Source organism: Lithobates pipiens, unplaced genomic scaffold, assembly GCF_037356315.1.
Source record: "Lithobates pipiens isolate NorthernLeopardFrog02 unplaced genomic scaffold, aLitPip1_a1.2 Scaffold_18, whole genome shotgun sequence".
Classification (NCBI taxonomy): Eukaryota; Metazoa; Chordata; class Amphibia; order Anura; family Ranidae; genus Lithobates; species Lithobates pipiens.
In genome coordinates, this window is record NW_027507758.1 from 250,595,723 (window position 1) to 250,610,502 (window position 14,780).

At 44.0% G+C, this 14,780-nt stretch overlaps 1 protein-coding gene across 2 annotated transcripts in view; it reads left to right on the top strand.

The window, feature by feature from the left end:
* LOC143987774 (interleukin-20 receptor subunit alpha-like) overlaps positions 1–2,395 on the top strand; it is an 82,060-nt gene extending 79,665 nt beyond the window's left edge. For both annotated transcript variants that reach the window (XM_077486781.1, XM_077486780.1), the window contains one exon: positions 1,220–2,395. In XM_077486781.1, coding sequence (XP_077342907.1) covers positions 1,220–2,047 — 828 coding nt within the window. In that variant the 3' untranslated portion in view covers positions 2,048–2,395. The remainder of the gene's footprint in view (positions 1–1,219) is intronic.
* The last annotated feature ends 12,385 nt before the right edge of the window (positions 2,396–14,780 follow it).

Genomic DNA, 14,780 nt, shown 5'->3' on the forward strand with positions numbered 1-14,780 from the left:
AGTTCAAGGGGGCCGAATACTTTCGCAAGGCACTGTATATGTTCCTTGAAAACATATAGAGGCGTTTTTTGAGCGATAAACACTAATCCACAGCATGAACACTTAACTTTTGCTGCCTTCTATGAGCTTTCCCTAAGGCTCCATTCACACTTGTGTGATTTGTCATGTTACATTAGACATCAAAGTTCTGTGACAAGTCGCACCCCATTCTTTTCATTGGCACCCGTTCAAACCTAAAGTCACAGCAAATTTGAAAAGGTGCCTGCACTACTTTGGAGTAACTTTTGATGCAACTTAGATCCATTGAGAGTACAGTCGGATCAAAGCCACAGTGAAAGTCACATTTCAAAGTCTCACTAGAAATCGTGCAACTTTAGAGATGTACTAATGTGAATGGAGCCTTACTACTCTTTTGTTGCACATATCTGTTGCAACGCACAATAAACAAAGGCTCTTGAGAACACTGACTTTTGTAGTAAGGAGATTGGCACACTGGCCAAAACTGACCAAAACAGATGACTCAAAAAACCTGTATCAAATGCCTTCCAGGCTCTCCGAAGTGGGTTCTAGTCCTTAATGTCCACCGCTGAGAGTGCTGGTCAGGAGGGAGCTCGTCCCAGCCCTTAGGATCGCTCAATGTGAAGGAACGTATCCCTGTACCTGCACATCCGTATAATCATCCCAGAGCACAATGATAAGTGGCAACATCAGCCTGGACTCCAGCCAGGCCATGCCCCCAACGTGTTTCTCTCTGCCCTTCGTAGCTTAGTCATGGGGGATTCCCATGACTAAGCTCTGATGGGTGGAGTAAAATGTGTTGGGGGCATGGACTCTGGTCCAGGCTGAGGTTGTCACTTATCATTGTACTCTGGGATGATAAAAATGTGCGGTCACAGGGATACTTTCCTTAACACTGGCTAAAACTGATGCCACTTAAAAGACACCTGACAACAGTCAGAAGGGGCATTATTGGTAAAGGTTTATACAGAGGTGAATGCATGCTATAGTTAGTTCACCATTTTCTTGAAATGCAAACAACTAGAGTTTGGGTTGAACTAATGGTCTACCTGAACTTGAAGCGTATCCTTAATTTGTACTGTCATAGTCTGTGGTAATCACATGTTTTAAGTCTACAATGAAAAATAGCTTATGACAAAAATGAACTCAAAAATTATTTTCTTAATATATTTTGAAAATGTATTTCATCTCTTTGTTTTAGAACATTAGCTCCAGTAAGAACCTAAATGCAATTTTAGTTGATGCACATACTGTAAACATTAACGTCATCACCATTGAACCTGGCATACCTAACCTACAAGAGACCAAGATGTCTGGTGAAGAAGATACAGAGTTTCAGAATCAGACTAATCAGCCTATCACAAATGATAAAGATCATGTAAGTTGTGATTCAGGTGTTGCAGAAGAAGCTGATGAAGAGTCTAATAATTATTATGGATATGTCAGTCTTCAGGAACAAGTAATAACTCCAAGACCCACTATTTCTCCATATGATATGCCCCATCACCTTCAAGAAACAATTAGACCACTTTCTACATCAACAAATGTATGTGAGAAAAGAGATCCTTATGGATACATTAAAAGCAATGGAAGTTTTTCTCCTGTACAAGAAAATGATCAATTTGATGTTGTGCCAAATTTATATACATCAGAAAAGACTACGGTTAGCTATCCCTATTTCCCACATGGTGTTTCGGATTTTTCCAATGTAGACACAATAAAAGAGGACCTTTGTGAACCTGAGGACTTGTTTATGGACCAGAAATTAGACATACTAAATGTAATAGAGGATACAGATGATTTTAGCACGCTGTTTGTAGATTGGAGTCCAGAGGATCCTCCCTTCTACATACCAAACCTATCTAAGAAAAGAGAGCTTGAAAACTGCATAAAGCAATGCCAGGAAACGCAAGAAGGCCTTTTGTCTCAGCTTTACCTACCACCTGAAGCACAAGAAACCACTAAAGATGATGAACTTGAGCATCTGGAAGAACGATGGGGACTACTTATAAAGGACGCAGAAAAATAAAACTTAAAAACTCTTTACAGGTTACTGATAAGATTGCACAGATAGTCTTGTATCATTTAAGATGGCATATATAAGTTGGTGTTCCAGTCAGTGGCAAACATATTTTTCAAGTGTCATGGCTGATATACTGTATACTGTATGTATTACTGTATTTATTGGCATATAACACTCACTTTTTCACCATGCAAATCGTGTGCAAATAGCGTGTGCGTGTTATACGCCAATACAAAAATGTATGTTTTTTCCTGAAACTTCCCTCTTAAAATGAATATGCGTGTTATACACCTGTGCGTGTTATACGCCGATAAATACGGTATGTAAATTATGTATTAAAATCCCTAAATGACACATTTACATTTGTTATATTATCAATCAGTAACAAACACAGTTACATACATCCTGAGGTTACACGCTTCTTCAAAGCCCTCAGCTGATGCAAAACAATAAATAATAAAAAAAAAATTATATATTGTGGGCCTTCAACAGGAACAAATCCTACATGATTTTTTTTTTTTGCTAAAGGAAGAATCTCTGGATTAATGCTCTCCTTTTTTTAACATATAATTTATGAGTAATCCTGTATATATTTTTCTTTTGAGAAAACATTCAGCATTTTGAACTTGAATTAGAACTATTTGCTAGGGAAGGCAATTTCATATTGTCATATTTGCTATAATAAAGAACTTTTTTTACGGGCACTCGGGCAGAGATGCAACTTTTTTTTTCTTTCAGTCAAAACTGGAGACCTTTATATGAATATAAAGTGAACACATATTTTCTGAATTTGAAATAGAAGCCACATATTTATTTACTTTATATAAAGTGACCATATCCACCTTAAAATAAATACAGACATTGTTATTTCATTCTAATATTTCCCTAAAGTGTACCTCCGCTCATCGGAACCCTCCCCCCCTCCGGCGCCACAATTGGCGCCTTTCAGGGGGGAGGGGGGTGCAGATACCTGTACAGTACAGGTATTCTGCACCCACTTCCGGGATAGCTCTCTGCGGAAAGGGGCGTAGATCACGCCCCTTTCCGCAAGTGCCCGCCCCTTTCCGCAAGTGCCCCGCTGCCTGCTGGGAAACACACAGATCCCAGAGGCAGCGGGGACCGTCCTTATTGCGCAGCGCGATTCGCGCATGCGCAGTAGGGAACCGGGAAATGAAGCCGAAAGGCTCCATTTCCTGATTCCCATACCCAAGATGGCGGCGGCAGCACCTTACAGACGATCTAGAGATCGGCTTCGGGTGCCGACATCGCGGGCGCGCTGGACAGGTAAGTGTCACTATTTTAAAAGTCAGCAGCTGCAGTATTTGTAGCTGCTGGCTTTTAAAAAAAAAAAAAACGCGGAGTCCCGGTGGACTCCCGCTTTAATAAAAACATATTTACATGTATACAATATATATATAGACATAGCTTCATCTTTACAAACCTTCTCTTATCAGATAACCCCCTAGGAGAAGTGCTCTCCCGGGGGTTACCTTGGCCAGAACACATATTCTACTATTACTATTATTATCATTATAGTGCTCCCTGTACTGTAGTTTCCAATGAAGCCAGGGATGGGCAAACAGAGAGCTCCAAGCTCCAATATGCACGACTAGTAGAGTGGGCAAAGCTTAGGCAGTGGGGTCCTGTTGCTTAAATAAAGAGACAGAAAGTATGATAAAGCCAGGTAAATGATCGTTGAGTTACTTAGCCTTGTTTCCATATCCTATGCAGGAAAACATAGGAACTGGGGTGCAGACAAATGGCAGCAGGTGCTCTGGATTGATGTCAAAATGTGAAATATGTGGCTGTTGCAGAAGGTAGTTTGTTTGCCAAAGGGTCGGAGAGAGGTACAATAATCAGTGTCTACAGGCAACAGTGAAGCATGGTGGAGATTCCTTACAAGTTTGGGGCTGCATTTCTGGAAATAAATTTGATTTGGTCAGGATCAATGGTGTCCTCAATGCTGAGAAATACAGGCAGATACTTATCCATTATGCCATACCATCAGGAAGGAGTGTGATTGCCACCAAATTTACTCTGCAGCAGGACAACAATCCAAACATCCAGCCAATCAGTAGTGTATTTAGGTTTTGTGCTGCTCTAGGCCTGACTAAACTAGTGCACCCCCTAATTTAAATATGACCCACCCCTTCCTGCCAAGGACACACTCCTTGCTGTTTAAGACTCGCCCTGAAATTTTCGAGTGGGGTCACTAGTTCTGAAGACCTGGGGGGGAAAAGGATTCCCTTAATTTGCATAGATTTCCTCTCACTTCCTGTTTGGCTATGAGACAGGAAGTGAAGGGAAATCTCTGCAATGAGACAGGGATGGTAAAAAATAAACTGACAGGGGCTAAAACCCTCCCTTACTCTATCCAAAATGAAAAAAAAAAAGTGTTGCCTCTAGTTCTACTTTAAGCACTTCAGTACCAGGCACTTATTCCTATTCCTGTTCAGGACAATTTTTTGCTTTCAGCGATGTTGCACTTTGAATGACAATTGCGCGGTCATACAACGCTGTACCCAAACTAAATTTTTATCATTTTCTTCCCACAAATAGAGATTTCTTTTGGTGGAATTGTATCACCTCTGCGGTTTTTAATATTTGCGCTATAAACAAAAAAATGGCGACCATTTAAAAAAAAAACATGGGCACTGGTGGCACTGATAAGCTTCACCGATGGTACTGATAGGTGTCACTGATGGGTACTGATAGGTGGCACTGGATAGGCAGCACCGATGAGGAGCTACTGACAGGCATTACTGAGTGACACTGATTGGCACTTTGATGGGGCACTGACAGGCATAACTTATGGGGCACTGATTGGCAATTTTTTGGGAACTGATCGGCATTGACAGCCATTTGTTATGGGGACCGGCTGGCAGGTGTTGGGCACTGATTGGCAGCTGATGGGTGCCTTTTGATGGGGGCTGTGTGATCGGAGTTGCGGTGTGTCAGTAGGGGCGCTCCGGCTCTGTTATCCTGATCACATCATATAACGTCCGATCAGAATAACAGAACCACTTTGCTGCCGTCATTCTACTATATGGCGGGTGGCAAGTGGTTAAGCACAAATTTCTGATAATTTTATGGAGAGGACTAAGAAGATATAACCATGCCAATGGGGCAGCAGAAACCATACAGCATAGTTAGTAAGGTTTGTGGTCCAGGATATTGGGACAGTCAAAATTTGCGGAATGCCGACTGCCCGCATACCGGAAGCAGTGCAGCCGCTTTATGGGAGCGCTAGACTAATTTGCCTCTCAGCCTAGTCCACCCCATAAGATTGGCACTACACTAACATTGCAGTGCAAGCCTGTGGGGACTCATTCCATGCTGCCCCCCGTCAAAGTGCTGCCCTAGGCCTGGGCCTTTGTCAGCCTAGGCCAAGATACAGCATTGCAGCCAATGTCATTAACAACTATCCTCAGTGTAAAGAAGAACAGGGAGTCCTGCAAGTGATGGTTTGGCCCCCACAGACCCCTGATCTCAACTTCATCAAGTCTGTCTGGGAGACAATGAAGAGACAGGGATTTGAGGCAGCCTACATCCACAGAAGATCTGTGGTTAGTTGTTTGGAACAACCTACCTGTTGAGTTCCTTCAAAAACTGAATTGATGCTGGTTTGAAGACACAGGGTGGTCACACCAAATATTGATTTGATTTGGATTTCTCTTCTGCTCATTTATTTCCTATTTTGGTAATTGATTAAAATAACCTATTAACACTGCTAATTCAGATTTTTTTAAATTTACAGCATTTTTTTCACACCTGCCTAAGACTTTTTCACAGGAATATATATATATGCATACATATATCTACTAACTTAAGTTATTAAAGATCCAAGCTTTTGAACCCTATTAGGTCTCTTGCTTCTTCAAGCTGTTCTGAAAATGGTTCAGTAGAAGATAACAAAGTACATATCTTTTAGGTTTTGCTGACAAAAATATAAGTTACATAGGTTAAACTTATAAGCAAAAACAGCAAAGAGAAAGTGGGACAAAACAATGTGCATTTAAGATGAATGTGATCCAGTTTACCAAACAGTATAAAATTACATGATTTTGTTGGCATTAGCCAATAAAAAATATATTGAACTAATTTAATGTACAGTATGCAGCAAACTACACAGCAAAATTATAAACACAACACGTTTGTGTTTGCCCCTATTTATCATGAGCTTAACTTAAAGATCTATGACTTTTTCTATGTACACAAAGGGCCTATTTCTCTCAAATATTGTTCACAAATATGTTTAAATCTGTGTTAGTGAGAACTTCTCCTTTGCTGAGATAATCCATCCACCTCACAGGTGTGGCACATCAAGATGCTGATTAGTATGATTATTGCACAGGTGTGCCTTATGCTGCATACACACGATCATACTGTCCGGCGTACTTAGTCCGCCGAAACGCATTTCAGCGGACAATTCGATCGTGTGTGGGCTTCAGCGGACTTTTCCAGCGTGAAGTCCGGCGGACTAAGAAAGTATTTTTGCACTCCAATCTTCCCGTCGGACTTGGGTTTCAGCGGACAATACGTTCGTCAGCATGCTAGTACGGCGTACTAAGAATGACGCATGCTTAGAAGCAAGTACGAAAAAGGAAGCTATTGGCTACTGGCTATTGAACTTCCTTTTTCTAGTCCCGTCATACGTGCTGTACGTCATTGCGCAAGCGAACGTCTGACTTTCTGTGTGTCCGTGTGTGGCCAAGTCCGTTCGGTAGAAAGTCCGCCGGATTATCCGCCGGATTATATGTCGGAATAAGTACGCCAGACAATTCGATCGTGTGTACGCGGCATAAGGCTGGCCACAATAAAAGGCCACTCTAAAATGTGCAGTTTTACACTATTTGGGGGGGGTCCAAAAACCAGTCGGTATCTGGTGTGACCACCATTTGCCTCACGCAGTGCATCACGTCTCCTTCACATAGAGTTGATCAGCTTGTTGATTGTGGCCGGTGGAATGTTGGTCCATTCCTCTTCAATGGCTGTGCAAAGTTGCTGGATATTGGCAGGAGGAACTGGAACACATTGTTATATACGCCAATCCAGAGCATCCCAAACATGCTCAATGGGTGACATGTCCTGTGAGTATTTTGGCCATGTGAGAACTGGGATGTTTTCAGCTTCCAGGAATTGTGTACAGATCCTTGCAACATGGGGCCATGCATTGTCATGCTGCAACATGAGGTGATGGTGGTGGATGAATGACACAACAATTGGCCTCAGGATCTCGTCACGGTATCTCTGTGCATTCCAAATGCCATCAATAAAATGCACCTGTGTTCGTTGTTCATAGCATATGTCTGCCCATACCATAACCCCACCACCACCATGGTTGGTTATGCAAACCGATTGTCTCAGACGATCTTGGAGGTGAAGATGCTGGATGTGGAGGTCCTGGGCTGGTGTGGTTACACGTGGTCTGCAGCCGTGAGGCTGGTTGGATGTCCTGCCAAATGCTCAGAAATGGGTTTGGAGACGGTTTATGGTAGAGAAATGAACATTCAATTCAAGGGCAATAGCTCTGGTGGACATTCCTGCGGTCAGCATGCCAATTGCACACTCCCTCAAAACTTGCGAAATCTGTGGCATTGTGCTGTATGATAAAACTCCACATTTTAGAGTGGCCTTTTATTGTGGCCAGCCTAAGGCACGCCTGTGCAGAATCCAATAACACAGATTTAGATAAATAGGCCTTTTGTTTACATAGAAAAAGTAATAGATCTTTATGTTCAGCTCATGATAAATAGGGCAAGCACAAAAGAGCTGCGTCTATAATTTTGCTCAGTGTATTTAATATAGTAATATATCTTTTTGATTTTTAGTAAGACAGAAGAACTGAAAATAATTTCAAGTTTCTAGTTCAATTGTTCACTTTGATTATTTTCTTTTGTATGGAAAATATCTTCGGTTGCTCAATGTCCCCCCTTCATGGCAGTACTACTATGAAAAAAACGAGTTGACTCAAAATTGCTATTCCTCTGGATAAACCACCTAAATGAGTTATGACAGTCCTTAGGAATACCTTGGTAACTTATATACATATTTCTGCTCATAATCATAATAGGAGAAATATCATTCAAATGTAATAATCTAGACAAATACTAAATGCACGCCAATTAAATTATACACTCCTAATACAGTATTAACCATCTTCAAGTGCTCAAAGAGGCTACAATCCCCCAAAAAAGTACATCTAGTGGTAGATAGGGCTTTTAACAACAAAGCTAGAGGCTTTAAAAGAATCTATTGGCAGATTTTAAAAGATGCGTGATGCATGGAAAAAAAAAGAATACTATTATGCTAAAAACATGCACCGATCTTGATTAACATTATGAAACATTATACAGAATACTCATTCAGGAAAACAAAATTGTTCCATACTGAACAACATATATTGTAAAAGTGAAATGAAACAAGTACCGTATATACTCGAGTATAAGCCGAGATTTTCAGCCTCTTTTTTGAGGCTGAAAGTGCCCCCCTCGGCTTATACTCGAGTCATCGCTGTCTGCCCGCTCGATCAGCGTGTCGAGCAGACAGACAGCGGCCATTCTATGATTCAAAAGCCGCGCCTCCGGCTCCGCCTTCGCCTGTGATAGGCGGAACACTGAATTTCCCAGCAGCCTGTGTTCCGCCTATCACGGACGTCGTATCATCCTCGTACTACGGACGAGGATGATACGACGTCCGTGATAGGCGGAACACAGGCTGCTGGGAAATTCAGTGTTCCGCCTATCACAGGCGAAGGAGGAGGCGCGGCTTTTGAATTTTACAATGGCCGCCGACGAAGAGGGCACGGGACGGAGGCAAGGCAAGGCACGGCACGGGACGGGACGGGACGGGACGGGACGAAGGCAAGGCACGACACGGGACGGAGGCTCGGGACAAAGGCTCGGGACACAGGTAGGCTGGACACACACACACACACACACACACACACACACACACACACACACACACACACACACACACACACACACACACGGATGGAGACACACACACACGGATGGATGGATGGATGGAGACACACACACACACAGGGATGGATGGATACACACACACACAGGGATGGATGGATGGATGGAGACACACACACACAGGGATGGATGGATGGATGGATGGAGACACACACACACAGGGATGGATGGATGGATGGATGGAGACACACACACACAGGGATGGATGGATGGATGGACACACACACACACAGGGATGGATGGACGGACACACAGGGATGGACGGACACACAGGGATGGACGGACACACAGGGATGGACGGACACACACACAGGGATGGATGGACGGACACACAGGGATGGACGGACACACAGGGATGGACGGACACACAGGGATGGACGGACACACACACAGGGATGGACAGGCATGTCTCACCCTCGGCTTATACACGAGTCAATAAGTTTGCCAGTTTTTTTGGGGGTAAATTGGGGGCCTCGGCTTATATTCGGGTCGGCCTATACTCGAGTATATACGGTATGTTAACATTACTTTAGCTTTAATATGTCTCCATATCAGGATTTTTTTTTATCCTTACAGATGTAGTGCTACCCCCACAGGAGCTGAATTGTTTTGTGATTTCTCTGCACACACCCATCACTTACTGACACACCTTGAGACATTTTAAAGAATTAATTAGGCCAAGCATGGCCTAGAAGAAGAAAGGTTTAGCAAGTGTATATAAAATCTATGATAAAATAACTTTATTCTAAAGAGAAAATGATAAATACCTGCATTATTCCGAATAACAGTAATTAACAGAACTGAATTGCTTTTACCGAGCAACAATATATAAAGACAGTCCTAACTTGCTATAACAGTTTCCGTTTTGTCACACTGGCCAGTGATTGAGGAAAAAAAAAAAAAACGTTGGTTGACAAAGTGCACTGATTCAGCAAAAATCATATTCAAGTCAGACAGGGATAGAGGTAGGGTTGCCACCTGTCCGGGATTCACCCGGACAGTACGGGTTTTGAAACATGTGTCCGGGTCTCAGCCCACCTGAGACCCGGGCACATTGTTCAGACCCGCTGGTGGCTCCCTGTGCAGCGTGCCTTGTCTACACAGTGACAGGCGGCCCTCTAATTAACTTCCCCGGCGAATGATAGTAGCGGAATGTCTGCTGCAGCTTGTGCGGGTGATCTTCGTTCCCGCATGCCGCCAATGAGGTCCATTGCCTCCACTTTTCAGGACAGGGCAGAGCCGACATGTCTCCCCGCTGTCCCCAGCTCCACGGACTAGTGCAGAGAGAGTGCTGTGGAGAGAACTGAGCCCGCCCCTCCTCCTCCTGCTGTGTTGTTTTCCTGTGTACACAGAGGAGGAGGAGGGGGGAGAAGGCTCACCACGCTGCCGACAACGCTGCTGGACTGAGTTCATCTATCAACTAATCCACACAGTGAGTCTTCCAAAGGTGGGGGCATGCACAAGAGGGTTGGGGGGAACTAGCCTGCAGTTCACTTTGTGTGATTGGGGGGGGGGGGATATCTTATAGGGGACACTTAAGTAACTGTGCTACAACGGGGCTTGGATATGAAATCCACCCCCCTTAGCACATATCCCCCTCCCAATATTAAAGAGATTATGTCTGCCACAGAGGTGATGACCCTTGACACCCCACAAGAGATGTGGAAAATTGCTCCATGTGCCCATACTAGTGCCCCCCCCCCCAGGCAAGTTAGTGGAGCAAAGTGTGGGTTCCAGCTCACAGGGCAGGTTCACACTATGATAACACAGGAACGCGTTGTGCGATTCACATGATACCTGGGTGCAATTTCAGCCCAATTATATATGCAGTCTCTGACCATCTCTTGTAGTATGTAGGGATGAGCGCAGGCGTGTTCGCATGGAACACATGCAGAGCCCGCCAGGAAGTCGGCGCAGCGCTGCGCTAATCACAGGCAGTGAGACATTGTCCCGATGTGCGGCTGCAGAGATCAGGCAATGTCTCACTGCCTGTGATTAGCGCAGCGCTGCACTGACTTCCTAGCGGGCTCTGCGCGTGTTCCATGCGAACACACCTGAGCTCATCCCTAGTAGTATGTCTGCAGTCTCTGACCATCTCCTGTACTATGTCTGCAGTCTCTGATCATCTCCAGTACTATGTCTGCAGTCTCTGATCATCTCCTGTATCATGTATGCAGTCTCTGACCATCTCCTCTACCATGTCCGCACACTCTCTGACCATCTACTGTATCATGTATGAAGTTTCTTAACATCTCCTGTACTATATCTGCAGTTTATTACCATCTCCTGTAATTTGTCTGCAGTCTCTGACCATTTCCTGTACTATGTCTGCAGTCTCTGACCATCTCCTGGACCACATCTGCACACTCTCTGACCATCTACTGTATCATATATGCAGTTTCTTAACATCTCCTGTACTATATCTGCAGTTTCTTGCCATCGCTTGTACTTTGTCTGCAGTCTCTGACTATCCCCTGTATCATGTCTGCAGTCTCTGACCATCTCCTGTAACATCTCTGCAGTCTCTGACCATCTCCTGTACTATGTCTGCAGTCTCTGACCATCTCCTGTACTATGTCTGCAGTCTCTGACCATCTCCTGTACTATGTCTGCAGTCTCTGACCACCTGTATTATGTCTGCAGTCTCTGATCATCTCCTGTACTATGTCTGCAGTCTCTGACCATCTCCTGTACTATGTCTGCAGTCTCTGACCATCTTTTGCACCATGTCCGCACACTCTCTGACCATCTCCTGTATTATTGTATGCAGTTTCTTAACATCTCCTGCAGTATGTCTGCAGTTTCTTACCATCTCCTGTACCATGTCCATACACTCTCTGACCATCTTTTGTACCATATCCGCACACTCTCTGACCATCTCTTGTCTCATGTATGCAGTTTCTTAACATCTCCTGTACTATGTCTGCAGTCTCTGACCATCTCCTGTATTATGTCTGCAGTCTCTGACCATCTCCTGTATTATGTCTGCAGTCTCTGACCATCTCCTGTATTATGTCTGCAGTCTCTGACCATCTCCTGTATTATGTCTGCAGTCTCTGACCATCTCCTGTACTATGTCTGCAGTCTCTGACCATCTCCTGTACTATGTCTGCAGTCTCTGACAATCTCTTATACTATGTCTGCAGTCTCTGACCATCTCCTGTATCATGTATGCAGTCTCTAACCATCTCCTGTACTATGTCTGCAGTCTCTGACCATCTCCTGTACTATGTCTGCAGTCTCTGACCATCTCCTGTACTATGTCTGCAGTCTCTGACCATCTTTTGCACCATGTCCGCACACTCTCTGACCATCTCCTGTATTATTGTATGCAGTTTCTTAACATATCCTGCAGTATGTCTGCAGTTTCTTACCATCTCCTGTACCATGTCCACACACTCTTTGACCATCTTTTGTACCATATCCGCACACTCTCTGACCATCTCTTGTATCATGTATGCAGTTTCTTAACATCTCCTGTACTATGTCTGCAGTCTCTGACCATCTCCTGTATTATGTCTGCAGTCTCTGACCATCTCCTGTATTATGTCTGCAGTCTCTGACCATCTCCTGTACTATGTCTGCAGTCTCTGACCATCTCTTGTACTATGTCTGCAGTCTCTGACCATCTCCTGTACTATGTCTGCAGTCTCTGACCATCTCCTGTACTATGTCTGCAGTCTCTGACAATCTCTTATACTATGTCTGCAGTCTCTGACCATCTCCTGTATCATGTATGCAGTCTCTGACCATCTCCTGTACTATGTCTGCAGTCTCTGACCATCTCTTGTACTATGTCTGCAGTCTCTGACCATCTCCTGTAGCATGTTTGCAGTCTCTGACAATCTCTTGTATTATGTCTGTAGCCTCTGATCATCTCTTGTATTATGGCAGCACAGTCTCCTAGTCTAATATAGGATGAAACGAGAGCCACTAAGCCGGAGCTCAGAGAGGACCATCTTAAAGAGCCCTGCATGGTGCACCTGAGTGGTGGTCAGTGACAGCGTAGCAAGGCCTGTCCGAGGGGGATCATTGATGTAGGGGGCAGTGAATACAGTAAGGTAAAGGGGCACTGATATAGAGGTTACCCCTTATATCAGTAACCCCCCCCCACCTTACCTTATTGCATTCACTCTGCAGAAGGTGCTCTATGGTGACCAGAGTCCCCGCCATACAATACGCATACATACTTAGGCTCATGTATCATGTACAGCCAATGCCTTACAGGAAAATTACATTGGGAGGCTCCTCACCAAACATTACACACTACATATACACTATAGTTTACATTACACATACCTGCACTATATACACTATATTGTACATTACACATTCCTGCACTATATACACTATATTGTACATTAAACACTCCTGCACTATTTTCAATTGGCTACACCCACTGTTCACCGCTGCGCTTGCTGCGTTACTACTTCCCTAGGGCACACAGAGGTGTCCCGGGTATTTTACAATCTCATAGTCTACGCTACAAAAAAAATGCTAAGCCCCACTGAAGTGTTCGGGTTTGGCTTGAAGAAAAGGTGGCAACCCTAGATAGAGGTTGCTGATTATCTCTCTCTTCCGTGCTGCTAAGACTTATTTTCCTTCCCTACAAGTGATGGGAATGCTCTCTAGTACAGTCTGATCTCATCACCAGGCATCCAAATCACACCCTCCCAGGGAGAAGGTTTTCAGTCTCTTTGCTTCTCAGCCAATTGTGATCAGCTATGGCTGGGATCCGTAGTATGCTTAGAATGCTTAGTGTGCTTTGATATAAACTATTCTATTAGCTCTGGCTGTATGTTTAGGGTTATTGTCCTTCTGGAAGGTGAACCTCTGCCCCAGTCTCCCAAGTCTTTTGCAGACTCTAAAGCCCCATACACACTATCAGATTTTCTGCAGATTTTTTCCTTCAGATTTACCAAAACCATATAATATGAGGTCAAACCTTAGGAGTTTCAATGTGTATGCAATCAGGCAGGCCCTTGCAATACGTGGTTTTGGTAAATCTGAAGGAAAAAATCAGCAGAAAATCTGATAGTGTGTATGGGGCTTAACAGGTTTTCTTCTAAGATTGCCCTGTATTTGGCTCCATCCATCTTCCCATCATCTCTGACCAGCTTCTCTGTCACTGCTGAAGAAAAGCATCCCCACAACATGATGCTGCCACCACCATGTTTCATGGTGGGGTTGGTGTATTCTTCTAGATGTTTGCTGTGTTCTTATGGCAGTGATGGCAAACCTTTTTGAGTCAGAGTGCCCAAACCACGATGCAAAACCAACTTATTTCTTTCAAAGTGCCAACACAGAAATAAACCAGCGGCTCTGTACAGAGGATGGGACTGATCATCACTCTGCCAGATTTGCTCAGAATACAGGGTTCAAGAATGAGTTGTGCTAAGAATACACTGTGCAACATTAGGGATGAGCTTTATGGTCGAGTCAAACGTGAGTTAGCCGATCGCCCGCTCTGCAAAACTGTACCGGGATGATGCCTGCAGGTGCGGGCATCATCCCGGGATAACCCCCGGAAGCCGAGTTCGCACAGCTGCATACGCTCGGCGGGAAGGGATTAAAATCCCTGCTCCCTTAAAAACGTCCATTTTTAAAACTTTTTTTTGCATTGATACATGTCCCCTGGGGCAGGACCCAGGTCCCCAAACACTTTTTATGACAGTACCATGCATTTTAGCCTTTAAAATTAGCAATTTTGATTATTTATGTCCAATAGACTTTAACGGTGTTCGCGTGTTCGA